The sequence below is a fragment of the Xiphophorus couchianus genome, chromosome 21, assembly GCF_001444195.1.
Source record: "Xiphophorus couchianus chromosome 21, X_couchianus-1.0, whole genome shotgun sequence".
NCBI lineage: Eukaryota > Metazoa > Chordata > Actinopteri > Cyprinodontiformes > Poeciliidae > Xiphophorus > Xiphophorus couchianus.
In genome coordinates, this window is record NC_040248.1 from 19,081,743 (window position 1) to 19,109,135 (window position 27,393).

The 27,393-nt window shown below is 40.8% G+C and overlaps 1 protein-coding gene across 7 annotated transcripts; it reads left to right on the forward strand.

The window, feature by feature from the left end:
• pfkpa (phosphofructokinase, platelet a) lies at positions 1-26,990 on the forward strand. Of its 7 annotated transcripts, none has more exons than XM_028004700.1 (23): positions 1-255; positions 2,464-2,537; positions 3,928-4,005; positions 4,172-4,361; positions 5,171-5,336; positions 5,420-5,464; positions 5,547-5,655; positions 5,848-5,943; positions 8,428-8,520; positions 11,057-11,182; positions 12,838-12,902; positions 13,111-13,180; positions 15,807-15,953; positions 16,784-16,854; positions 18,304-18,391; positions 19,196-19,348; positions 22,433-22,597; positions 22,689-22,750; positions 22,958-23,069; positions 24,091-24,190; positions 24,449-24,454; positions 25,187-25,292; positions 26,104-26,990. In XM_028004700.1, exons 1-23 carry the CDS (start codon positions 162-164, stop codon positions 26,258-26,260), a joined length of 2,373 nt encoding a protein of 790 aa, XP_027860501.1. In that variant the 5' UTR covers positions 1-161; the 3' UTR covers positions 26,261-26,990. The 7 variants fall into 7 exon arrangements, with proteins under 7 accessions (XP_027860501.1, XP_027860500.1, XP_027860504.1 ...); XM_028004699.1 differs by lacking the exons at positions 5,848-5,943; positions 19,196-19,348 and adding exons at positions 6,378-6,473; positions 21,271-21,423; XM_028004698.1 differs by lacking the exon at positions 19,196-19,348 and adding an exon at positions 21,271-21,423 and having other exon boundaries at positions 2-255.
• Positions 26,991-27,393: the final 403 nt, after the last annotated feature.

The window sequence follows — 27,393 nt, forward strand, 5'->3', positions numbered from 1 at the left end:
TTCGCCGGCTTAGACGCGGAACAGAGACACGAGAAGCACAACGGCCATACTATCTGCAGATGGGGCTGTGAAGACTGCTGCCCTTCATCACTTTTCGCTGCAACCTGTACAGAATTGTTAGGAGACTTTCAACTACTCTGACCCGAAATAAATACTAGAAAATGGCGCAGCCGGACAGCAAGAAGATATTCTTTGAGAACCTGTCGGGAGCGGGGAAAGCCATCGCAGTGCTCACAAGCGGAGGAGATGCTCAAGGTAACTCGTCGCGTGCAGGGACACAGGGGTTTTTCGAGGTTACTATGCATTAATGCAGACATGCCCGTAGAGGGCGAACATAACACCCCCTCGGCAGTGATGCCGTGTTGTCAGTGGTAAGAAAGACCGTGTTTATGCAACAATATGTCTGTAAAGCTTTGCGCAGTGGGCCCCTCAGTCTCCAGCAAACTAAAAGCATGATGTTGAATCATCCAGGAAGAGGCAGCGCTTAGCTGAGATGCTAACAATGACGCAACGTGACAACTCGGTACGTCCGCATCCTCACACTCTCCGAAACCGAGCAGCCCGGAGAGATGCCAAGGTCAAGCTGCGTGCTGCGTTTTCCACCAGGTCCTGGAAGCTCGTCACTTATCTTTAATGGGAACGAGGAAGTGAAAGTCGCGGGCGCGCTGCTCGTCACGGCAGCGGCTTGCTCAGCCTTTCAGGGCCAGCGGCGGGAAGCCTCCATCCTGTGTACGTGATGAGCGGCACCCGGCCGCTTCTGCGTCACAGAGGAAACTCTTAGTCACGTGCTCCACCGGCTCATCTCTTATTTATCAAAAACGCAAACGCGCCCAGCCTCTTAAGGAGTGCATTTTGAACTTAATTCATTAGACAAATTTATTAATTCTACTCTTGTCAGCCCTCACTATTCATCAGCACATTCAGACGCACCGTTTCCATGTCTAATTATTAAACTCGTGTCGGACTCAGATAGTAGGAGCTCAGTCAACTGCAACACATACCTCGAGCTTTTAAAACATGTTTTAATAACTGCCTGCTTCGTCATAAATGTGTTTGTCTTTTTTAGTCAATGGTTTGTTTTATTTTTTATTTTTTTAATGGTCTGAACTACATTTTTTGTCTCGAACTAAAGACCTTCTATACAAATATGGCCTACAGCCAATGTTTGCGTTATTAGTGATAAACAACAGTAGAAAAGAGGAAGGATGTGATGCGTGTTCTATTGAAAATATCTTTAGTTTTGAATTCCACAGACAATGAAGCAATATCAGTCATTTAAACCGGTGCATCAAATTAAACTGGCTACATTTTTAGAACGTAAATAGCATATTTTCTTTGTTTTGGTGCATATGATGAATTTGGAATAATAATAAAACAAACGTGTATCTTTTTAAGTATCTGATATAGGGAAGATCAAAGTTTACTTTTCTTTTCCAGACGCAATTAATTAAATTCTTAATATAGAGTTAGAAAACTTCAAAAGTAGTTAATTAGAAAGAAAAACCCAAAAACTCTAAGAATAGATTTTTGTGTGTTGGTTTTGATTTTAAGCCCACCCTGAGCGGATCCCAGAGCAAAGTAACGTTGCGTATGGATGACAGGAGTCGTCGGGGCATTGTTCAGGCTTTTGTGCTCCAGGCTTTGTGCGTGGCGGCGCGCTGGAGAAAGCGCCAGTCATGCTGAACGAGAGATCGGGTGCTTGGATCCGGGCCTCGAAAACCTCAGAGGAGACGAGTGGGAGAGACTCCTCAATAGGCGTTTGTGTGCACCGTTATGTAACCGCTCAACAGGTCGTTTGACTCGACTGTGAATGAGTTCTTCAAGATACCCTTCAGAACAATCCTTTTTCTAACTTTTTGTTTTCCCCCAGGACATTGCAAAAACGTTGCCTCCTTTGAAGTTAAACGCACTATTTATCTAATAAATACCAAGGAGCGTTTGAGTACAAAAAAATAAATAAAAATCCCAGCAGATGCACAGACTGTTTTCGTAAATGCTCTCCCCTGCTGTCCAACAGCCTCAACTTTTGCGTTGCTAAGCAACAACCCTCCGGCAGCCCACCGGTTTTTGGGAAATTTGTTGATTTAGAGCTGATCCAGTCGGCCGGGTTCTGTCCGTCCCCCAGCGAGCGAAGCGTTAACCGTTCCGGTCTCCTGGCCCTACATTTACTTTCAGATCGCATAGCAGAGTTTCTTCGTTAATGAGCGCACTTTGTACAAACCGCACTGTCACAGAGAGAGGGTAGGGACGAGCTGGAAGACATTGTGCCCATAAAAGGCTTTCAACTCTGCAATAAGAAACAGACTGACCTAAACCACAGAAGTCTACAAAACATGAATTGCCTGAGCTTACACTTAAGCATGCGTTCCCTCTCCTACACTATAGCTGCACTGCATTACAGCAAAGCTCCTCTGTTGTCAATTTTTATGAGCATTGTGTCACTTCCCTCCTCTCCTCCTGCAGGAATGAATGCGGCAGTCCGCGCCGTGGTCCGAATGGGGCTGTACGTGGGAGCTAAAGTTTATTTTATTCATGAGGTGAGCCCGTCTCCGCTTCACAGGTCCAACAGAAAGCATGACTCTGCACAAAATGCTGTCGTGTGAAATTAGTTATGACTGCTCTCGCTCATGAGGAGGTGTTGGTTTTTAAGCGTGAAGTGGATTGATCGCAGATGAATGCGACCAGCGTTTGCGCAGGTACGGATCAGTACCAAAGGGAGAGGATTTAGGAAGCAACAGCCATGCTCTGCTGCTCGAACCGTGATCCCAGTTCATCTGTCCCAGCTCACGCAGCATGCCGTTACATAACGGACTTAAGGCTTCAGCGGGTGGCTGACGGGAACGCCGTACTGTTCCTGCAGCTCACAAAGTGACGAGGGATAAACCTTAAATATGAAGAAGAGTAGCGCTAAAATGGTGAATCTAGAAAGTGTACACACCCTTGTTAAAATTCTAGCTCATTGTGATGTTAAAAATAATGACATCATGGTAGAGATTGATGATGAATTGATTTAATCAATTAATCATGTTATTGGAAAATCAGTTTTTTTCTCCCACCTGTGCACTCCTTGGGTTTCCAGAGTCCCCAGTGATGTCAGCATGCCCAATGCCGCTATCTTGTCTGACAGGCGCTTCTTTTTCTTCTTTTCTATTTTTCCTATTTATTTGGACTTTGAATTCAGGCCAACTCTATAAGGGTCAGTAGAGATGCAAGTCTTTCAGTATCTAACAATTTGACTCCGATTTTGTAGGGTCACAATTCAATTCAGAAACAATTTTTTCCTAACAGGTCTAGAGACTCTGTTTGAATTATGTGGCTGACGAGAAACCTGAATAAAGTCGTAATATTAGGGAAATGAAGAGGCAATATAAACTCCAACACAAAAATAATTAATAATTATCCAACCATTTTTCTCATTAAAATTGTGAAACGTTCTTTGGAAATGAAAGTTTGTTGATCTCTGAGAAGGTTTACTTGCATCATTATGCTTTTGTTGTTATACCACTTGAAAAAAATCTCAAAATGACAATATTATCATTTATCACAATAACTTCTGGGACAATTTATCGTCTAGCAAAATTGGCTATGGTGGCAGACTTACTACCACTACCATGTTTCACCGTTGGCATGGCAATGTGCAATGTCTACGCTGAACATATATTTTAAGATTTTGACTTAACATTTTCAGTTGCACTGTAACTAAAAAGGTTTTGGGAGATTTTAGTCATCCCGAAATGATTTTTATGTGAAAGCAACCTTCGGCTATATCATCACTGTAGAAAACAGTATTTACCAAAAATTCCCGCAACTCTTTCAGTGTTGCTGTTTGTTTCCTGTCACCTGCACTAACTGGTTTGCATCTTGTCTTTTCATGAATTATGGAGACAAACAGGTTCTGACATATTTCCTGTCATGTTTTCCGCTCAGGGGTATCAGGGGATGGTGGACGGAGGGGACAACATAAGAGAAGCCACCTGGGAGAGTGTCTCCAGCATGTTACAAGTGGTAATAAACATGCATCTGCTTAGAATGAACTGTTTTCAAAGAGAAAACACAAAAAATGTTGTTTTTATTGTTTGTTAGTAGGACTGAGAGAAACCAGAGTTCTCTGTCAACACCTTTTGATTTAGACCAGAAATGCTTCCCCTGCCTTCTTCTCCGCTGCCTTCAGGGTGGGACTGTGATCGGCAGCGCCCGCTGCAAAGACTTCCGCAGCCACGAGGGCCGCCTGAAGGCGGCTCACAACCTGGTGGAGCGCGGCATCACCAACCTGTGCGTGATCGGCGGCGACGGCAGTCTGACGGGAGCCAACCTGTTCAGGGAGGAATGGAGCGGCCTGCTCTCTGAGCTGGTGCAGCAAGGTAGTGGAACACAACCGAAAATATCAGCCGTTTTTACTTTAACCAACAGGAAACAGCGGATATTTGAGAAGTCCACATCGTTTTAAAATGTTCTTGTGCAAACAATTCTCAAAGGTGAGGCACGCATTTGTATGTAGCCTCTTTAACGCTAAAATCCGTTAAGTAAATTGTAACCAAATCTGTTAAGTTACCCACATATCATCCATACATTTGATCTTTGTCTTCCTCTTATCTGACATTGAGCTGTGAAGTAACAGGACTAGGAGGGAAACCGATACATCCCTCTCCATGGCAACAATCTCTAGTTTGTTGACTCTATGGAACAGTGGCTATAAAACAAAGCCATAAGAAGTTTTATTCTCCAGGGCAGCTCCTGCAGACTAGTCAGCAACAATTAGCAAACACCTGGTGGAACTGAGCATTAGCTGAGCTCGTTATAGGAGCTACTTCTCAGTAAAACTCTGGTAAAAACGTTAAAGGGTTAATAGTAGAACCATGTTGTGACGGCTTTCTGAAAGTTGAATTACAGGAAGAGCTTAAAGAGCCAGAGGCCCAATTTCAAAGCATTAAATTTTTAACTCAAATTTCTTTTGAGTCATATTTGTTCTATGTAGTATTTTTATAACAACTGAAGGTAACACAGTCACATGACTGTTGTATAAAATGGCACTTTGTTACTGGAAGGTACATGATACTGCCACCCAAAGGAATGCTGAAACAGTTTGTTTCTGGCTTCAAGGGGCCAGAAAGAAACATGTGATGAAGCCAAAGAGTTGAACGAGTTTCTAAGACCCCCCCGGTCCCTTCAGGTCTGATCGAAGCCGACGCCGTACAGAAGTACTCGGCCCTGCACATCGTGGGGATGGTGGGCTCCATCGACAACGACTTCTGTGGAACCGACATGACGATTGGCACTGACTCGGCCCTGCACCGAATCATCGAGGTGGTAGACGCCATCATGACCACCGCACAGAGGTGAGAGCCAAAAAATGCTGCATCTCTTTAGTTTCCAACACCAATCCTGTACTGATTCCACTTTCATCATCCGGCCTTTTCAGCCACCAGAGGACGTTTGTGTTGGAGGTCATGGGCAGACACTGTGGGTAAGAAAAATAAACAGCAGACTCAGTGGGTGTGGCCAGCGGTACTCGCATGAAGCTGACGTATCTGTGTGGAACACGGCAGCTACCTGGCCTTGGTGAGCGCTCTGGCTTGTGGCGCCGACTGGGTTCTGATTCCTGAAATGCCTCCGGAGGACGGCTGGGAGGAGAAGATGTGCCAGAAACTATCTGCGGTAACTCCGTCACATTCCCACAGCAGCAAAAATGAACCAATATACCAGCCATTTGAATGACTAGTTTTATTTCTCCACAAAACCCCCCCCTCAAAACATTAGTACATAAGTTATCTGATGTTTCAGATCCACGAGTGTGGAAGTTTCAGTGTTTTTTTCTGTTTGAAAACCTGACAATGTTTTGTAATCCAGACCCGTTCCAGGGGCACAAGGCTGAACATAATCATAGTAGCAGAGGGAGCCATTGACAGGCACGGGAAGCCTATAACTTCTAGTATTGTCAAGGATGTGAGTACACGAGTGTGGAAAGAAGAAGGGGAAGCCAGAAGCACGGCGACCCGGCCGATGCCACCAGATCTGACCCGAACGTTCACTGCTGCTGTTTAGCAACAGCGTTTAAATCTCACGCAGCAAAAGTGTTGACAAGCAGCAATAGAAGCAGGACACAGCTGATTATATCATGAAGGAAGCTGTTCTCTCTCTCTCTCTCTCTCTCTCTCTCTCTCTCTCTCTCTCTCTCTCTCTCTCTCTCTCTCTCTCTCTCTCTCTCTCTCTCTCTCTCTCTCTCTCTCTCTCTCTCTCTCTCTCTCTCTCTCTCTCTCTCTCTCTCTCTCTCTCTCTCTCTCTCTGTTTTTGGCTCCCGTGCTTCTGAAAGCCCACGTCACAGCCACACACTCAGTTTTTCTGTCATGTTGTCTCTCCACCACGCCCTCCTTTTGTAGAACCGCGCAGGGATGAAAAGGCTGAATATCATAATTGTCGCCGAAGGGGCGATTGACCGTAACAACAAAGCCATTACAACTGACTATATTAAGAATGTAAGTACAGAGCTGTGTGCAGCGAGCCTCCAGCCTCCTGTATGACTCTGACCCTCTGCCCCGGTGTGGCTTTTGACTCTGTTGCTGTGTTTCTGGAATGCTCTATCAGGCTCACTTGCTAGTTTGGTAAGAAGGCTTTCACGGTTCTGTACTCTTAACGACAGTAGGACACTCATTAAACCAAACACACATTTTCCCAAACCAGCTGCCACTTGTTTAGTAGAGATGCACCGATCAGAATTTATTTATTTTTTTGTCAATGTAATATCTTCATATTTTAAGAGACTTTTTTATCTGCTTCTATTCAGCTTCTTTTCAAAGCTAAATTTCAAGTTAAAGAATAGCATTTTAAACATGCTAGCCTGCTTGTTGTTGTGTAACTCGTTATTTGAATTAAATTGAAACATTATGTCATGCATGTTAAAACTTGAGCCCCGCAGGGTTTTCTGAAGTTTGTATTTAAAATAACACGCCCAAATCCAACTTCGTTTGTCTCAGCAATTACCAACTTTATTTCAATAATCTTGGTATCGAAATAAACTCTTACAGGACTCTCACACGTCTAAGTATCACAATAGCTGCTATTGTTTCAGAGAGAATTAGGATGGAAAGTATAATAATTTGGATGTTTTCTTGTCAGAAATCTTTTGGCATTACATAGTATAAAAACCTTCTAGAAGTATCATAAATGAGACTGAACCTTTGGAAACCTGACCATGCAAAGACTGATGCACCTGAAAGTTTTGGTGAAAAATACATAAACAAGTACAAAACTTGGGACTTTCTGTGTTTTTACTTACTAAATTTACTAAACTTAATATTACATGTGTAAATTTTTTTGTTTTTGATATGTATTTTTTTTAAATGCACACATACATTTTTTTTTTTTATCACATTATAATAAAACAATAACAAACTGTTATATTTGACTTTAATTCAAGCGTATTCTTTGGAAATCTTGAGTAAAAAACCCCCCAAAAATAAATGTTTTATTGAAAAAATAAAACCACAAACATATATACTTTTTGGCACTACCAGAGCGCCATACAATGTCTTTTTGCAGAAGGTTCTTGATCACTGACATCTGTCCAACTCAAATGCTTCCTGCTCAACTCAAACGTCCAAATCCTTTTTATCAGCTTCTAGCCAAGAGTCTTCATGTCTCCATGAATACCAAATATGTCCATGTTTAGCTGAAGGGAGGTGAAGTAATGAGTGTTAAGAAAAAAAAAAGTTCAAATCTGCCCCCGGTGGGGTTAACAAGTTTTAAACGGCAGTATCTGTAAAACAGCAATTTCATATTATTTGAAAGCAGAGACAAAATTACCTTTGCGGTGACATTTTAAACTTGCTTTAGCATTTAGCAAATTGCCTTCAGCATGTAAAATATTTTGTAATTAGTGAGGCTGGCGTTTGTGTTGTGGATTCCCAGGTTTTATTTATTTTAAACATCCCAGCTGATATAAAACGGGTATCTTTGAGTCTATTTCCCGCCGTAACAACTTCCAATCTAACGAGTGGAAGTTGTTGGCGCAAACGTGTCGCTGTTAACTTGTTGATTTTTGTTTCCATCAAGTCCTCGTTCTCGGTGCATCTCTATAATTTACACCTGCTTTCACACATTAGTTTTCACATTCATTCAACTAACTGGTGATAAAGTCTAAAGTTTTATTGTTTTATCAGTACTTGGGTTTTTCTTTTCTTTTTAATGGTTCACATCCTGCCTGGGTTCCTCTATGGGCTACAAGCTATTTTGCTAACATGACTGAAAAATTAGAATGGCTTGCTTGTGCTTTGCAGTTTCCCCTTCTCTTTAGCTTTTATATTGTGCCTGTGTTTTTAGTGTGTGATGTGCCCAGTTATTTTTGAATGTTTCTGCATATACAAAGTGGTTTTTGATGGTTTTCCGCAACAATACCTGCTGCTAAATCCTTTTGTGTGTTGTCATCAAAAGCTTGTTGTCAAAAACTTGGGCTTTGACACACGGGTCACCATCTTGGGCCACGTGCAGAGAGGAGGGACGCCGTCTGCTTTTGACCGCATCTTGGTAGGTTCACAAGGAGGAATGAGACAAAAAAAAAAAACCTAGCACATTGCTTTCATTTGTTATTGTTAATCACATAAAATATTCGGGACATGATGTGAAAGATATCCATTGTCACCATGGTTTCTCGTATTTTGTTACTTCAACATCAGGCTGAACAGATAGAAAGTTTGAGATTATTCATAATATTTGAAGTACAGGCTGAGTTATTGCAGTTTGAAATAGTCAGTGCATTACCATAAAAAAAGATTTTCTTTTATGACCCGTAAATACTACACTTTATAGTTTCACACAAAACCAATTTATTAAGAAAAAAGAAAGCATAAACAATCATGGCCTTGAATTTACCTTAAGGGTCCAGAACAAACCGGTCCACATTTCTGTTATGCCAACGTTATTAAAAGCTACCACTGAAAGCAGGGCTATGGATAAATTATTTCACATTCTTCCTTAATGTCCTTTCTAAAGCTACACTAGCGCCAATTGCACAATTATTAGAATCCCTGGTAAAAAAAAAAAAGTGTTTATAAAGTAGAACTGTTTTATCTTTAATTGCTGTTGCATCATTGCATACTAAAATGTTTACTGCAGTTATCTAGTAGTGATCTTTTTTTAAAATGCATCCTCATTCAACTTCATTTGTTGCACTGACTGTAAACCTGGGCACATTGATGTTATTCAGCTATTTTCTTATGGTCATGCCAATGAAGTTGCACACATTTGCCTAACTTGTGTGTAAGGCAAATAATAAAATCTTTATTATTTGAATTTAAACTAGGAAGGATGGGGCAATAACATCCCAGATTAAACAGGAAGTCATTAATTATTAATCAGAAGTCACTCTGATAAAATACAAACTACAAAAATATGCAGGGCGAAAAGTGACAAAATTAAATACATAAATAATTAAATGTACCATGAAATACATGTTTAATTTATTTGACAGGCTATAAATTGATTAACTATGTCATTAAATCATTAAAATGCAAACCTATTATAGCCGATTCAGATAATGAATTATGTATTTCAGTGGTGTCTTTTGGCTGTGATGACCAAAATCTTTAACATGGAAGCACAAAAATTTTTTATTTTTTAAAACTTCACAAATACATTTCTTGAACATATTTTTTTTTTGCTCAATATTAAACAAAATGTGCAAGATTTCAATGAACAAGAGAGACTTGTACAAGTCTTTTTATGGATTTGCAAATCATTGTCAATCCAAAACATTTAAAAGGTTTTAATCAACTGTGTTCTGGCTTTGATTATGGGCTGGAATATATATATTTTTATGATTTAATTTAGCCCCTTTTGATCCTCCATACAAACACGATTCAGGAATTTTATTTAATAAGAATTATGTACCTATTAATGCTGCTTTTTCCCTCACACTGAATACTTGTACTCAATTATAAGGCTTGATTTGTCAAAGATTTTCTGTGTGAAATTATGCTATTTTTAATGCATAATTTATTTTATTTTAAGAAACTTTACACATCTTCACCAGGGGTGCTGTGATTAAACAACTAAAGCTCTTACTGAACCATTCAGTTTTTTACTTCTAGTTTGGAGTATACCAATTAAAGAGCCAAAGAGCTTCAGACAATTTGCTTTACAAATGTAATAAATCTGACACATTTTAAAAACAATAATTCTGGAAAAAAACGTGAAATAAAAAGAATCCTCACTTTAGGATTTTAAATAGGGTTGGGCAATAAATCAATAAAAATATATATCATGATATAGATATACATGTGATCAGTATCAATAGATAATACCTCCGATAGACTTTTCAATAACTTAACTGAACCCCGATTCAGCAGCGCATGGCATTCTGGGAGATGTAGGCAGAGGACAGGTTTTAGTCGCTCAACCTCTCACAGCCAGCTAAGCAAATTTGGTAACATCAACTAACTCACTTACTTTGTGGTTGCCTAGCAACAACCTTTTGAATAAGTGCTTAAAAATAAAAAATAAGGTCATGAAGTGAAAACTGGATAAAACAGAAAAAGTCACTAGTTTGGCTGTAGTTCAGATATTTAAAACAAAAACAACTAAACAATCATCGATATCGACTGAAATGCTTATATCGCGATGCATTTTTCAGCCTTTTTATCCAGCCCTAATTAAAAAAATTTCCGTCCTTAACTTCGTTCCCATATTGACTAAATACTAAACAAGAATCAGTGACATTGTAGGAAACTGTAACACTTTAAGTGGAAGCTCTACACAGGAATATGTAAACATTTGGAGTTGTAATGGTAGCGGTAGAGTATTTCATGGTAAAGCCTCAGTGTGTTTGTCTTAAAGGAAATGGTGTCGGGGATTTGAGTTAAGCACATGATGAGATTCGAGGCTGAGGACACGACTCGTGCAGACGCGTTTCTACGCCCGTACTACAAGCTACCAAAAATAGGTCAAGAAGTGAAAATGAACCAGAAAGGAGCAAACAGAACAGGATTTAAATGTTTTAATAAACACGTGCATGCAAAAATAAAGCGATAACACACCGTTGTCTGTTCCTGTCCACCCGTAAAAGGCCAGTCGTATGGGAGTGGAGGCCATCCTGGCTCTCCTGGAGACCACCGCCAACACGCCGGCCTGTGTGGTCTCTCTCTGCGGGAACCAGTCGGTGCGCGTGCCTCTGATGGAGTGTGTTCAGACGGTGAGTGTAGCGCTGAGCTGGAAACGGTCCAAGACATCCCCATACCCTTTAAGTTTTCAACGCACAGGAGCTGAGAAGGAGCCAACTGGGCTCAGAAGGGCTGTAACGTCTAAAATGTTGTCTGAGAAAGAGGCGTTGATGGTTAATGGTCTTCTGAAGCGTTTTGAAGCGTTCTGGCGATGACTGCCAGAGTGGTGATGTAACAGCTAATCATCTCCACAGGAACAGAAAAGAGCTTTGTTGTTCTGTTGGCCAGTCGTGTTTGGAATTTGGCAGATGTCCCTGGGAAGATTTCTGCTCTTATCTGAATATTTTTATTTAAATAAAAACAGGAAAATCTTACTTTTCTGTTCGTTATGTCTTTCATAAGTGATTTCTTTCAATCATAGATCACAGTCAGGTAATATGACAAATATCATTGTTCTTTCTTTTCTTTGTGTTTAGGCTTAAATGTATTTTCATTTCTGTCTACGTTGCAGAAACACAAAATCTTATCAAGTAACTTTGGTCTAGTTTCTTGTGCAAATATCTTAGTACACTTGAAATAGGACAAAGACTAACTTGAAAGTAACTTTTTAGCAGGATATCAAAGCTTGTTTCAAGTCAATAATTCCTTAATATTAATGGAAAAAGTACTAGTTCCATTGGCAGATTGCTTCACTTATAAGAAGACATTTTTCACATGTCGTAAGTAAAATAACCTGCAAATGGAGCAAGTACTTTTTAAAATCAACATTAAGGTGGTGTTGTAGCAGTAGGAAAAACACTTTATGCTCACAAACAACACCTGCAACTGCCTGACTGCTGATTGTGATACTATCTATTGTTACCTTGACATCAGCTATGCCGTGTCCTTGTCCACTTCCTTATTTGTTTTGATAACAAACAGACACAATATTTGTGATCTGTGATGAGAAGCCCATGTTCTCTACATGCCGTAATTGGCCACACGCTCATTTGACCTCTTCTTGAAAGGAAGGTATTATATACAGTACAGACCAAAGGTTTGGACACACCTTTCTAATTCAATGGGTTTTCTTTATTTTCATGACTATTTATAAGGCAAGAAATCCCACTTATTAACCTGACAGGGCAGGTTGACCTATGAAGGGAAAACCATTTCAGGTGACGACCTCTTGAAGCTCATCAAGAAAATGCAGAGTGTGTGCAAAGCAGTAATCACAGCAAAAGGTTGCTACTTTGAAGAAACTAGAATATAAGGGCTATTTTCAGTTGTTTTACACTTTTTTGTTTAGTGCATATTTCCACATGTGTTATTCATAGTTTTGATGCCTTCAGTGTGAATCTATAATGTCAATAGTCATAAAAATAAAGGAAACTCATTGAATTAAAAGGTGTGTTCAAACTTTTGGTCTGTACTGTACGTCAGAACAACCTTGTTTTGTTTATAGAACAACAGGCATTCAAGTTTTGGTCTTTATATGTGCTCCATTATCATCAGTTCATGGTAAAAGTGTCTCAGATTAGAATGTGTGTCTCCAAAGTAAGTTTATATGCAAGTAAAATGCATTTTATTCTGACATTGTGGCTCTCAGCCACAAGAGAGAAATGGATTGCTGTTAACTTTTGTTTCATATGCTTTAAATGTATGAAACTGAATGCAAACATTATTATTTTTTCTCTCTTTTCCTCAGACTCAAGAGGTCCAGAAAGCCATGGACCAGAAACGGTTTGAGGAGGCCGTCAAACTTCGGGGCAGGTATGACTGACGTAGAAATCTCAGCTCCAAATAAAGCATTAGTAGAAAACAATGTGACGATTTGGTTGGTTAATATCAGTCTGGACAGCTGGTATGAGTTGCTATAGCTCATAAGCAGGAGAAAAAGAGTTTAAATGGAAGGAAAAATGTCTTGACGCGTTCCTCGAATCGAACAGGAGAGCTGACTGTTTTTCGCCGTGTTTTACAGGAGTTTCGAAAACAACCTGAGGACGTACAAACTGCTGGCTCACCGCAAACCCGAGTCTGAGCTGCCAGTTGTGAGTTGAAAACGCAGCGCGCACAACTTTCACACACAACCAAAGGAGCAGGTTGCTGCCCGAGAGCCAAAACAGCCTCGCCCAACCCTTTGATAAGCTAAATTATTTATTATTGTCCTGAGGTTCTAGCTACAAAGAATGACTCAGATAGTGCAGGCCTCACACACCGTGCTGCTGCTGCTGGATTCTTGGCAAAACAAGAAGCAATAAAAAAGCAAAGCAATTCTCTAAATATGTAGCTTTAGCCATTTAGGGGTCACAACCAATATGTGATCAGATGCAAGACAACTGAACTTCCTCCGTCTTCTCCCTGAGCTACTACAGATCTCCAGAAATGATCCCCTCCTGGTCAAAAACTACCAATCAGAGCCAGGAAGTGTGTATTAACGCTGTCAATCATGCTCATGTACGCACTGCTAAATGTACTAATGGAGAAACAACTTACCTTTCCAGAAAAAAACGTTTATCTGCCATCATTGGTGGCCATGCTAACCAACTTTAGCATTCATGATGTCTGGAAGATACTGCAGAGTTCAGGGGGGGGGTATGTGAGCAGCACTATGACCCTTTTCCTGGCTCTGATTGGTTGTTTTTGACTGAGCTGTGTACTTGTGTTAGTACTGGAAGGGATGGAAGATGGCAGAGGAGGTCAATTATTTTCACAGATTATTTGTCTTATGCTAAAATGTCACCACAAAGTGAGTTAACAAATAGCTAAAAAAAAAAAAAAAAAATTTTTAAATAAGTTTAATAGTTATCATGTTGAGCTGAATAACAAAAATATGGTAGTAATATACTTTTAAATCCAGAAATACTAATTTGGGCTACACAATTCACTGCAAAAAAAAAAAAAAGAGCGAGAGAAAGAAAAGAAAATATTGATAATAATTTCAAAAGGAAGGAAAAGATAGATGACTGGCGCTCACATCCCCGCTGTTTATCATAAATAAAGTTTATCACAATAAAGATAAACTTTAAATTCTATTGAACATTTAACACAGGAGCTGGGTGTCATTTTAAATACCCTAAATAAATAAACCAAACAATACAAACAGCAAATGAAATGAATTATGAAGTCTGTAAACAAAACTGTCCTTCAAAAAAGGGGGGCTGGTTGAGACCAAAACACCAGACGAGACTTTTATCATCCAGATTTTGGTAGAACGAGAGAAAATGGAGGACAGATGATAAATTATGCAAATGGCAGTTATTAAGCTTGTTTTAATTAATCGTGCGATTAATTGATCTACTGCTTATTGCGACAGGCCTAGGCCTGTCGCAATAAGCAGACAGGCCTAGGGCCCATGTGATGCAGGTTTTCAGCAGCCGTTCATTAAATAACGTAATCCCGACAGCTACTATCCACCTGCTTGCTAAACAGCTCTAACTGTTGTGAGCATAATAGGCCTTCCGGAGGCTCAGAGCTGGGTTGATGCGACACGAGACGACGCCTCGGCCTCCCCTCTGAGAGCCGACCCGGTCAACCCAGCCAGGAGGGGCGGCGGCGGCTCACACCGAGCGAGGCGTGGAGGCAGCAGTAGCCCGCCTCAGGGCCCGACTCGCTCTCCCTCCGTAACGACAGCTGTGACGTGCTCCCGGGAGCACGCCAGAAGCTACGCATCGACTTCCTCTGTTGGAACATCAACAGCTATCCTCCCGTCGTGCGGCGTGTCATTTAGCAAAGCTGCAGAGTGAGTGAGTGAGCGTTGACGGCTGCTTTGTTTCCAGCGCAGAAACGACCCGGAGTCGGCACGCAGCTTCGGTTCTTACAGCTGGAAACCAGACCTGAACCTTCTGAGACGCATAAAGGCAGTTACAAATTCAGTCTTCTGTCACCTGAAGAACATTTCCAGGATTAAAGGACTAATGTCGCAGAAAGATCTGGAGAAGCTCACCCATGCGTTTATCTTTAGTCGCATTGATTAAAGCAATGGTGTCCAAAATGCTAAAAACCAAAACACTGACAGTCATTACTACAGTGGAACAGAAGAGAGGTGGAAAAACATGAAAATGAACAAAGTTCCTGGTCATTAGGAAGTAAGCTCAGGCATTTACTTTATATTTTAGTTTTTTTTAAAAGGAAGATTTCCTTCTATATTAAAATAAGATTCCTAGTTTTAGTTGTGCATGAACAAACTGTTCATGTTACAAGACGTTAAAGCTCATGTTCTGTTGAACAGTTTGTTTCATTAAGCAGTTTTATTTGCACTTGGTTGCTGATTTCAGACAGTTTTTTTTCTTGGCCAAATTTAGTTGGCATTTATATTTATTCATCTATTTTATATTCTCTTAGACGCACTAGATGCGTTTTGTGATTCTTGCATACATTTTGTCTGTGACATCTTTATCGAGGCATTTAAAAAAAAAAAAAATGTTGTGACATAATTTTTGGCAATAACGCCCAGCGGGTAACACCAAGTTCCTTTTAAAGTAGGAAAAAAAAATTGTGTTTAGAGCTGCCTTTGAATGGTAGTTAGTGGAATATCGATCAACGTATTTGATTTTGAACACAAAATGTTATGATTATTGCTTGTTTGCTGCGCTATGAAGTGTCTTGTTGCTTTAAGGTGTTACAAGATTAAACTTGACTTGAGTTGACCCGTTGCTCCGCGTGTTCCTCCCGCAGAGCAACTTCAACGTGGCGGTGCTGAACGTGGGAGCGCCCGCGGCGGGCATGAACGCCGCCGTCCGGTCGGCCGTCAGGGTGGGGATTTCAGAGGGACACAAGATGTTTGCCGTCAGCGACGGCTTTGAAGGATTCTACAAAGGGCAGGTGAGCTCCTGGACCGAAAGGAGGAAATCATATAACGTAAAAAAAATGATTTCCTATTGGAATGGAATCTGGAGTGCTGCTTTGGCTTGATGACTCAGATATTGCGCTCTCACTGCTTGTTCTTCTCACTGAAGAATAATCGGGGGATAATCCGCACAGATTAATGTAAACCAATTTCCAGCACCGACTTCCCCCCCTCCCCCCATTAGCCTGAGCCGACGCAGTACCACAGGACACCACCAGATGGCAACAGGAGAGTTGTGATCTGACTCAGAATGTGGTCTCTGTAGAATTGCAGATGATTTCCACTTTAGTTTTTCAGCAAAACAAACAGGGATTTAGTTGTGAATGAAGTGTAGATGCCTGTGAAACCTGCAGGGGGGAATCTGATCCAAAACCAGACTGTCATTCTTTGTTCTGTTACTGATGGAACTGGGTTCACACTCCTCCCACTGATCTAGTTTTGTCCTTTTCCCCCCCTGAGAAAACCTCAGAGGGCTTCAGGTCATGAGAGGGAGTTGGCTCAGAACACTGCCGGGCTTTTTTCCTTTTTTTGCCTGGAATCCACAGAACTCATTACTCATCCTCAACGTGTTACAGAATGCGTTCGGCTTTTGCCAGTAAATTACTATAATTCTGACCCGTTCATATTTTAAACGTGGGCGTCCGTAAAAGTAGAGAAATTTAAACCATCTCGAGTAGCTTTGACATTTGCCAGACTTGGATAATATCACGCGATTGCTCTGTACTTCTCTTTTTTTTCAGTCATTTTATAATGTGAAACTTTCCAGTGTTTAATAAGACGTGTGTGTCTGTTGTCCTTTTTTCAGATTAAGGAGATTAAATGGGGGGATGTTGGAGGCTGGACTGGACAGGGTGGCTCCCTGTTGGGAACTAAAAGGTGAAAATCTCCCCCAAAAAAAGCTCAAATATATAAATCTAAGTTGTTGTTTTTTTTCTTGTAATGATTGTTGTTCAGATTAGAGGTTATAAAGGCGGAAAACAAAGCAACATAAAATATGGAAAGACATCTGATGTTCTAATGAAACAAAACTATTTCATCTAAAAGCTGACTATTCTCCCTTTGTAGAACGCGCCTATTAAAAAAATCATGCTTCGTGTAACGAATGGGGCATTATTTTTTCCAGATCAAGTAGAAAATGTGAATTATGCTAGAATCCAAGCATAATTCACATTTCTATCACTAATGCCTGCACAAGTCTAATTATGCAAACAATGGTGCAGTTAAGAGAACTCTGAGCTTAATGTGCTGTTGGAAAGAAAACATGGCTCCAACCAGAGAGCGATCAGTTGAAAAAATGGGAAGGATTATAAAACTCCTTGAAGTTGGTAAATCAACACCGAGTGAGGCGAAAGATGTTTGTTGTTGCTAGGCAGCCGCGACTAAAGCCTGGAGAAAGTTCAGACGAAATCGAACTGTTAAAATGAGGCGTACAGCTAGTCACAGATTAAAAACACACAGAAAGAGGAGTGGAGGTCAATGACTGTGATTTATGTAAGGGAAAAAAAAGTCATGAACACCTTTTCAGAAAGAAATAAGGTTCCACTTATTGAGCTAAAGAGAAGCGGTAATTATCTGGTTAGACAGTTTGTTAATGTTTTTATTAGTTGCTTATTTTTACTTTCAGTTTTTATTTAGTAAATTAGTCTTATTTTCTATAGTTTAATGAAACAATTAGCTTGTTTGCTAGCTACATATGTCATTTTTCTGTTAGCTACATGTAGTATTTGTTTCATGTATGTTTAATTTTTGCGTTTTTCATCTCGTGCCATTTTTTATTTGACCTAACATTTGTTTAAAATTAATTATCTATCTTGACAGTTGTTGGCTATTTTTTGTTTATTAGCTTTTTTATATTGGTAAGTTTTTTTTCATTGATTGCCTAGTTTTTTTTCTGTGAAATTAATTAGTTAAATTAGTTTTTTTCCCTATTAATTTTTACTAGTTTGTTTTATTTATCAATCAAATATTGTTTTTCTATTTACTATAATTAGATTTTTTTTTTATTTGCTGTAATTTGACAGTTTGGCAAATATTTTTGAATTGCTTGGTTGGTGTTATTCTTTCTTTTTTTTGTTGGGTAATTAGTATTTTATCAGTTACATTACATTATTGGAAATGAACTATATTGAGGTATGTTTTACAAAGCGACAGTGTTCAGCTGTGACCTGAAGTGGTTTGGTGTCACATCTGTAATCCATCCTCTTTGCTCCAAAGTAAAACAAGAGCCTGAATATCCTCCTAGTATTCTGGTGACTTTATCATTTTCATAAATGTTTATCATAAATACAAAACCAGCTTTTTTTTTATTCGCCTTCTCCTCCTCAGGACGCTTCCTGCGAAGCATGTCGACAAAATTGCCGAGCAGATGCGAAAGTACAACATAAACGCTCTGCTGGTAATTGGCGGATTTGAGGTACGTTGAAATCCTTTTCTGTCGCTGCCTGTTCATTAGCTTACGTTTTGCTCCTGAGGTCCATCTTTCGTTTTGGCTACAAGCTCGTAAGCTCTTTAGAGATGTATATTTATGACTTCAGCTACAGCGTTATTCCTCATCAAATTAAAGCAGACAGCTGTTGTTCTTTACTCCTAATATCAGATGTGCTAATGTTCTGAATCTTGTTTAGTGTTGATGTATTCCATTAGCCCTATTCCTTTCATGCCAGTCACCATATGCTCCATGTGTTCATATCAATGCTTCAAAGTCATTTCTCTGCCTAAAACCGCAAATAGAGCGCTGATGAGTTTAGTAGACGCACAAATTAGCTGACTTTTTTTTCTTTCTCGATTTTTGCTGTAAATGCAGAAGCTCTGTGAGAATAACTTGAAGCATTTAGATATTTTTTAATAGATAATTCTCCTACTGAGACAGATTTGATTAGGAAACAGTGAACATCTGCTTCTCTCCAGTCATTTCACGCAAATCCTGTTTAGACGCTCACTAGCTTCGACTTTCCTGTGATGTATGGAAGTAGAAGAGTCTTCCTTTGTGAATATGAGTGTTTCGTGGGGCTGAATGTGGAGTGGTACCTGTCTGTTTCGCTGCTGTCCGTTGTGATAGACCTGGCTCCTCCCCTTGGCACCGTCCACTTATGTCCTTTTCCTTCCTCTCTTTTTTTTTTTTTTTGTTCTTGTGGCGAGTAGCGCCTCTCTCAAAACCAAAACCCACCTGCCACAGTTGCACCCTCGCACTACTAAAGCCCTTGGCTCTGCCCTGCAGGCCTTCCTGTCACTGCTGGAATTGTCAGCGGCTCGTGGGAAATATGACGAGTTCTGTGTGCCCATGGTCATGGTCCCGGCCACGGTCTCCAACAATGTGCCTGGCTCAGACCTCAGCATTGGCGCTGACACGGCTCTGAACGCCATCACTACTGTAAGTGATGGGGGGGCGGGGCCTGGCGACAAGATTTTTAGATGACCTCAGCAACACACCAACAGATGGGGGGGGGGGAAAGACAAACACCACACCCACACGCACTCGAGCATGAAATCCACAAACATGCTGACGCAGCGAAAGCCAGTTGTTACAAGAAGGGAGAGATCGCTCACTCGGTCTTTTCACCAGTGACTTTGTATTCCTGCCTCCCCGTCTGGGAATTATTTGGCAGAAATTCTTGTCGTGGTCAGCGTCTGTAAGCCACATCTGGCCTACAGCAGCGCTCCACTCGGAGCGCTGGAAATTCAGCCACTCTGCGCGTGTGTGTGCGCGCGCGTCCGAGAGGCCAGACTGGTGAAAGTTACAGTGTACAGCAGCATTCCTCCCTTCATTAACAGGTAAGTAAGTGAGTGAGAACATGGAGGCATGCTTTGAGGTGCACAAGCGTCGTGACCGCCATGTTTGCTCTGCCTTCCCCCCTCTCTGTGTCCCCCCCCCTCTTCTTAGCATGAAGATGAAATGCGAACAGAGTGCAGCGGTGCTGGTTTGTTCGACAGACGGAGAAATACAAATATAAAAAGAAAGCTTGTCTCTTCAGCTTGCTTTTATGGCTTTTATTTTCTTACAATATGCAAATACAGCGCTTCTGGCTTTTGTTGGACATTTTGCGTCTTGCAGAGTTCAAAAAAGAAACCCATCACATCCTTAAAAAGTCTTAAATTCATGCTTTTATAAGGTAGGACCTTAAAAACTCTTATTTATTGTGGTAATAATTAAAGTTACAAGTCTTAAGAATTTGGCTTCTTCAGGGCACCAGTTGCTTGTTTGATTCTTTTCCAAACAAAAATCAACAACAGCCCACAGTAACTGCATTAAATCATATTATCTCTGCTGAGATTCAATAAGGTAACTGAAATTTACAAATTTCAGTGGAAAAATGTGTTAATAATAAAAAAAAACTAAAACATTTCAACAATACAGTGAGTTTTGAGGATTTTCAAACATCAATAATGGGAATGTATTAAATTTCTACTGTAAATTTTCACAATAATGATATGAATTATTGCAATGACTCGTAATTAGGATTTTTAAGTCACTTAACCATAATTAGTGGTTTTCAGCAATATTTTGTTACTAAGCCAATTATTATTTTGTGCCTTAATGTAGACTCTGAAGCTAACTTTTTGACATACATTTCCAATTTGTATTAAAAATATTTTAATGTAGGATCTTATGAACTGACATTAAGTTGCAACAAGCCTTTGGGAGGCAGAAATGGGCTCCAATAGTTGACAGTGAATCACATATTCTACTGTATTCATATTGTATGGAAATAAGTGAAAGTCAGAGTAAAATATGGAAACAAGCTCTTTTTTTTAAATTTGCATTTCTGAGATAGTCTTAACACGTATTTAGGCTTTGAAATGTATAAACTAATGAGCTAGATGTGAAAGAAGCACCATGCATTTTAAACACAATGATGCTGGTCGTCATCCCCTCGCCCCCCCCCCTGTGTTCATGGGTTTGACCAGTGCTGCTTGTTTGGCTTGCAGTGTATAAAACCTCCATAGCTGACTTGGCAGTTTTATGGTCGCTATACGCCGTATCACCGCTGAGGCGCGCCAAACACACACTCCCTGTCTGTCATTCTTTCTCTTCTTTCTGTCCTCTCACCCTTTGCCCCCCCCCCAGAACCCCTCTCTTCTTCCCCTCCCTTCCATCCACACCTCTTCATTTTACTTTCTCTGCAATCCTTCCACACTCCTCTGTTTGCCAAAGGGAAGCCACCGCAGCTATCACACGGGAAAAGCCGGAATGGCAGGATACGCTCTCACTGGCTGAGAGGGTTTTTATCGCTCTCTCAGCGGCCGGCCCTCTCTTAGTGGCTCTAACAAGTTTTCTATATGCTGCCGCTTCAGGCGCTTGAGTGTCTGCTGCAGCTGTGTGACGCCCGTTCTACCTTTGAGGAGTTTTGCATCCCAATGTGTATGCTGCCTGCCACCATAAGTAACAATGTACCGGGCACAGAGCTGTCTATCGGGGCAGACACGGCCCTGAACGCTATCGTGGAGGTAAGGCAGTTTGAGCCGCCAGCACCGCCGATGAAGCTTTGATTACTTTGTTTAAACTGATTTGTTGGGGGGGGGGAAGACCTGAGACATCAGTAGAACTAATGGTCCAGTCCTAATAATTAGCAAAATATCAGGTTGCAAGATTAGCGAAAGTAAAATGTGTGAATATTTCTAATCTATGCGTTAGCTTCAGTCCTAATTGCAGTGAACCCTAACTGAAATTATGAATATCAATCTTTGTTTTGCCACTGTTGCAACTTCTAATGCATAACACCATTTTTTTCTCAAAATAATTTTAAATTTCTTTCTCCTGCTTGTGATACAATTGAATTAAAAATGCTGTCTGCACAGTTATAAAGTTGGGGCTGTGCAGCATGACAAAAGTTTAAAACAAGATTTTAAGCACGACTAAAGCATTGCTAGGCTAAAGATTCCTCCAGAACACTTGAATCCTTTTTCCCTTTTACCCGTTTTACTCTTTTGGTCAGAAACATTTAGAGCAAGTAAGAAAGAAGAGGATGAAATGCGTAAATAATGTCCCCACAATCAGAGTTTGTCAAAAATCCTTCAAACTATGTGTGTTGGTGCGAACAGCCCCATTACCTGACTAGATACTTGATTATCAGCACTGGGCCATTAAACAGGAAGTTCACACCAGCAAAGGGTAAACAAACAGAAAACACCCCTCTGATGTTTTTACATGTAATGTGCTCTCTCATTCTTTTGCAGGACTCCAGTCAGTCTGGTAAAAACAGCATCTAGCCTGATGAAATTGTGAAACATTTTGAATGACCAGCATGCAGTTTTGACGTTGTGTTTCTCATGTGGAATGTCTTCCAGTATGCTAACAGTTTCGGTGCCTAATTACTGCCTCTTGTATACTTGCTGGTTTGAATTCTAAAAATCCACTTTAATGCATTTCTCAGTCAGAGGATCAGACTTGTGAACTAAAGGGACTGCGTCCATGTTTTAACGTACTCACTCTGCGAGCTTGGTGTGCATGTGTCAGACTTGCGACCGCATCAAGCAGTCAGCCAGCGGGACCAAGAGGCGCGTGTTCATCATCGAGACCATGGGGGGCTACTGCGGCTACCTGGCCACCGTGGGGGGGCTGGCGGCGGGCGCCGACGCCGCTTACATCTACGAGGAGCCATTCGACATCAGAGATCTACAGGTAAAGACGAGGCCGAGTCGCCCGACTGGCCGCTTTGTCGTTTTATCCCCTTGATAAGGGAGTCAACGCTGGTCAATGTTTCTTCCTTTAGGCTAATGTTGAACATCTGACAGAGAAAATGAAGACCAGCATCCAAAGAGGACTGGTGCTCAGGTGAGAACCAGGGTTCTGGTGGTTTAGTTTTATTTCACTGTGACTTTTGTTTGTTGTTCGCTGGTACTAGAGAATAAATCTGCGCTTCTGTCCCTCGGTTTTTGAATCTAAGCTGCTTCTACACTAAACAAAGCGCGTGTTGCTGTCCACAGCTCATAAGCTCGCATTATGTAACACCCATAACAACACCTCCTTCGGTCCGTTTAGGAACGAGAACTCCAACGTGAACTACACCACGGACTTCATCTACCAGCTGTACACGGAAGAAGGCAGAGGAGTGTTCGACTGCAGGAAGAACGTGCTGGGACACATGCAGCAGGTACCGCCGGGCCGGTCCTGCATGCTCTGCTGCCGCAAAGTGGATTATTCTAGAAGTCGGGGGGGATGAGGGGAGAGCAGACCGGGGAAGATTTGTTTTTGTGTTGGAAGCATGCATATCCCCTGTTTGCAAATGAGGTCTTTTGTTTTGTCTGCGTCTGGAGATTAGCACAGATAAAGCAGGATCAAACAGAACTTTTAATAAGAGAATTAATAATAAGCAGAAACAAACAAAACCAGAAAATTGAGGGGGGGGAGGATTTCTTGAACTTTTTTACATTTTATTATCTTAAAGCTACAACCTTTAATGTATTTTAATGAGACAGTCCAAATTAAAATAGCACATTATTATTAAGTGGAATGAAGAGGAAGCCTGCTTGGCAGTATTACTACCTGTAAAGTGTGGAGTGCATTTTTATTTAGACCCTGTAAGCTGGATAGCCCTAAAGACAAACAAGGGGAATGAATTGCTTTTACCTAATAAATACAGTTCATCTATGTGTAATGTAGTAACAATATAAAGTCCAACTGTTTCTAGAGAACATTGGTGAACAAACAGGGTCACTAAGAACAAGCAACACAACAGACCGGTCAGAGGTCAAGATGTGTTTAAGATTAAAAAAGGGAAAGCTTATGAAAAAGTATATTTTTAATGTCTCACCTAAATGCAAAACTCTGCTTTGTAATCGGCCGAAACTTGAAACTGATCTTATCCTCTGCTGCAAATGTCTGAAAATGATCCACTGACCACATTTCCTCTGCTTTAACAACTCCGTTACAATGTTTAGTGACTTTTCAGAAGAAAAAAAAATATCTGCATTGGCCAAAATGTGCAGGGCAGGTTTTTTGAGAGATCGTGATTGGCCAAGAAAACGCAATCGATGCACCTCTGGTTTAAAGCTCAATTATTTGTTAGAATGCCCTAGTCAAATCCCAGACCTAAATTTAACCAGGACTTCTTGGCCCTAAAATTATATATATCAGCAAAGAAAAGTGTTTAAACTTGAGAATTCCTTTGAAAGGGAGGAGCGCCGTCGCCGTTCGACCGCAACTTCGGGACCAAGATCTCCGCCAAGGCCATGCAGTGGCTTTCCCAGAAGCTGGTGGAGTCGTACAGAAAAGGTAAGGTGTCCCAGTCGCTGTGTTTGCCGGTAGATGAAAACCCGAGCTGCAGACCCCTAGAGGATCCTCCCTCCCTACAGAGACGTGACCGTTGTGACGCAGATCTGTCATGGAATCTCTCAGTCGTTTATTCTTCCAACTGCTGCCATTTATCGAGGCAAAACATGTTTGAAGTGAATCATTACAAAGTACCGTTAAAATTAAAGCTGGTTTTCTTTTTTTATGTTTTGTTTCCCTCTTACACACGGATGACTTAAGATGAAGGTAAATCTTGCTTTTCATGCTGGCTCCATGACCATCTTCGTGTTCCTGTGTTGCCATTTAGTGGCCATGTAGCTTAGAAATGCACACTTCCTGTGCAGACACACATTTGTGTTCATGTCTTTCATGTTTATCAGCTGCTGCCATGCAGTTCCATTTCCAGATTATGACTCATCTGAAAGCGAGCTGGAAATGTGTGAAACCATGGGCTGGATTTTTCTCCTCTGCCCCCTGCCTCTCCTTGTTACAGAAGAGGTTTAGGGCCATTGGCAAAAAAAAAAAAAAAGACTTTTTTTCTCCGAATTCTGACTTTAAACTTTGAATTCATTTTTTTTTTAAAATCACAATTCTTCACAATCAAAATTCCAACTTTTTTTGTTGTAAAATTCTGACTTTAATCTGAATTCTGATTTCAATCTCAGAATTTTGACTTTTAATGTCTGAATATTAAAGTCAGAATCGTAAGAAAAAAGTCAGAATTTAGAGAGTAAAGTGAGAATTCCTTTTATTTTCCAGTGGCCCTAATCTTCTTCTGTACCGTGTCTGTCTATAGCCTTTTAAGTTAATTCTGATTTCTGCGTGATCACCTCTTTTTGTTTAGATTTCGCTAGTGTTTGGTCTTAGTTGCTGGTAGAGGAAGCCCCGTCATTTCTCGTTAAGGCACCTCGTACGCCGAGGATGAAGCTAAAGCTCCTTCGTGTGCGTCCTGTAATTGCCGTGACGTTTCCCCCGCAGGCCGAGTGTTTGCCAACACCGAGGACACCTGCTGTCTGCTGGGGATGCACGCCAGGGCTCTGGTCTTCCAGCCTGTCGTGCAGCTCAAGGATCACACCGATTTTGTGTGAGTATCAGGGATGCAAGATGTCAATTAATGCGTCAGTGATTGATCTTGGTGATTGACACGCGACAATTCTCTAAAAATCTGTAGATTTGTCTCTTGTATGAAGAGCGTCGACCGTCTTTCCATGACATAAAGGGCATATTTTTTCATATGTTGAATTTAAAAAAAAATCTAAACATTTTAACATTATTTAGCTGAATTGAAAGATGTAAAATAAGAGAAAAAGAAATTCCCCATGAACAGAGAGATGTTTGTGGCGTCCAAATAGGCATGTTTGGCAGTGCTAAACCTCGCCTCCTGGCTCTGATTGGTTAGTTTTAGTTAGCACTAGGAGAGGCAAGGATTTATTTTCCCCCCATAGATTATCTGTCTCATATTACACCATCACAACACAGTGACAGTTTTAACAAGCATATAAAAACATATCCTTTATAAAATTTACATACTGTAGCTTTAAGGTGAAACTTAAGGAATTTGTTTATATTTCAAATCAGAACTACACAAAGTTCAATTTGCATCCCACACAGCACTCTGTTTGGACCTGTTCTCTTTTCCGCTCTGGTATGGTCCCGTCATCTTTATTTCTGTATCAACTGTCACTGCTTAAGAATGACCAGCGGTGCCCTCTGCTGGATGACAGGCAAACTGCAACATTAAAAGAAGGTCTAATGCGGACGTTATTAGTCGATAGAAACTGCTTTTAATCTAACCATTAATCAACACTTGAGTCAATTAAAAGTGAAGATAAGAAACAAATCTAAAAGAGCAGCAGTAGCGAGCTGGGTGAATATTTTTGCGGTCGTCTGTTCAGCCACAGGATCCCCAAAGAGCAGTGGTGGCTGAAGCTGCGTCCCCTGATGAAGATCTTGGCCAAGTACAAGACGAGCTACGACGTGTCCGACTCGGGACAGGTGGAGCACGTCATACACAGCCGACCCAAAGACTCGGACGCTTCGGTCGCCATGTGAAGGCACTTCGCTGTCTGCTCTCCCGTGAAGTCCAGCCTCTCTCTGTGTGTGTGTGTGTGAGACAGAGACTAGTAAGTTCTGGTGCTGATAGTCCAGATGTTGTAACGGAGGCTCAACGAAACAGCTGACTTCTGTTTGGCCGCGCGTCGTGTTCGTTTCCTCCACTTCTCACTCGTTACCGTCATCCCCCCCTCAGATCACAACTGATGAATTTTAACCGAGCCTTTCAGTACTCCCGATGTTGCGCAACACAACAGTCTTGCCATGCATATGCGTGTTCCCGTTGCCCTGGTTGTTTAGGGTTGTTGTGTTTTTTTTGTTGTTTTTTTTTAATTGCACTTTTCTCTGTCCCCGGTTGCGTAGACAGGCTCTGATTGCAGAGCTGCAAGAGGACAGAATAGACACTTTATCTGCAGTAGAAAAAAAGAAAAAGAAAAGAAAAGGAAAAACCAGAGCGTGTTTCTGACCAGCACAAACGTGCGGGTCCAGCATGTTTGTGACGACTGATGCAACGACATTCTACTGCTGCAAGTCAACTGTGTGCCGTGCTTTACACAGATAACTAATATTTATATATTTAACATTGTTTATTTTGCTTGTAAGCATAGTAATATTAATCATTGTACTGTAGGCGATGCTGTAATGAATAGTTGTCCATCATTGATCCAGCGAGTTAGATGTGTACGAGAGTAAGGTTTACCACAAAATAAAATCAGACTTGACAAGTGTAGCCTATTGATTGTTTCTTTTTATTATTATTTTGTTCATTTACTATTTTAATTTGCTGTGAAATAAATCAAATATGTTGTTAGCATTTACACAAAAAAACCCCCTGCTTCATATGAAAGGAGTCGCAAATATTCATAAAGCTGTTAGAAAGATGCAGAGCGAACAAGGATTTCAGGCAGAGCAGCCAGAACTATGTACCAGTTTGTTACAAAAAAAAAGAAAGAGATTCAAAATGGCTGCCACAACCATAAAATTATGAACACACACATACAGTCTGAAAATTAGAAAACAGAAGAGAACAAGATAAAGGATGGACCTAGGGAAGGGAAAACTAAAAGGAATTTCAATCAAAAATAAACTGAAACACAATATCAGATGAACAAGAAGCAAACAAGTACAATTAT

Bases quoted from the DNA above. Each gene is read 5' to 3' on its own strand.
- pfkpa (XM_028004700.1), top strand. From the start codon at position 162: ATGGCGCAGCCGGACAGCAAGAAGATATTCTTTGAGAACCTGTCGGGA. The intron at 19,349-22,432 runs GTAAGTGATGGG...TGCATGTGTCAG, and splicing joins CTCTGAACGCCATCACTACT to ACTTGCGACCGCATCAAGCA. The intron at 25,293-26,103 runs GTGAGTATCAGG...TCGTCTGTTCAG, and splicing joins AAGGATCACACCGATTTTGT to CCACAGGATCCCCAAAGAGC.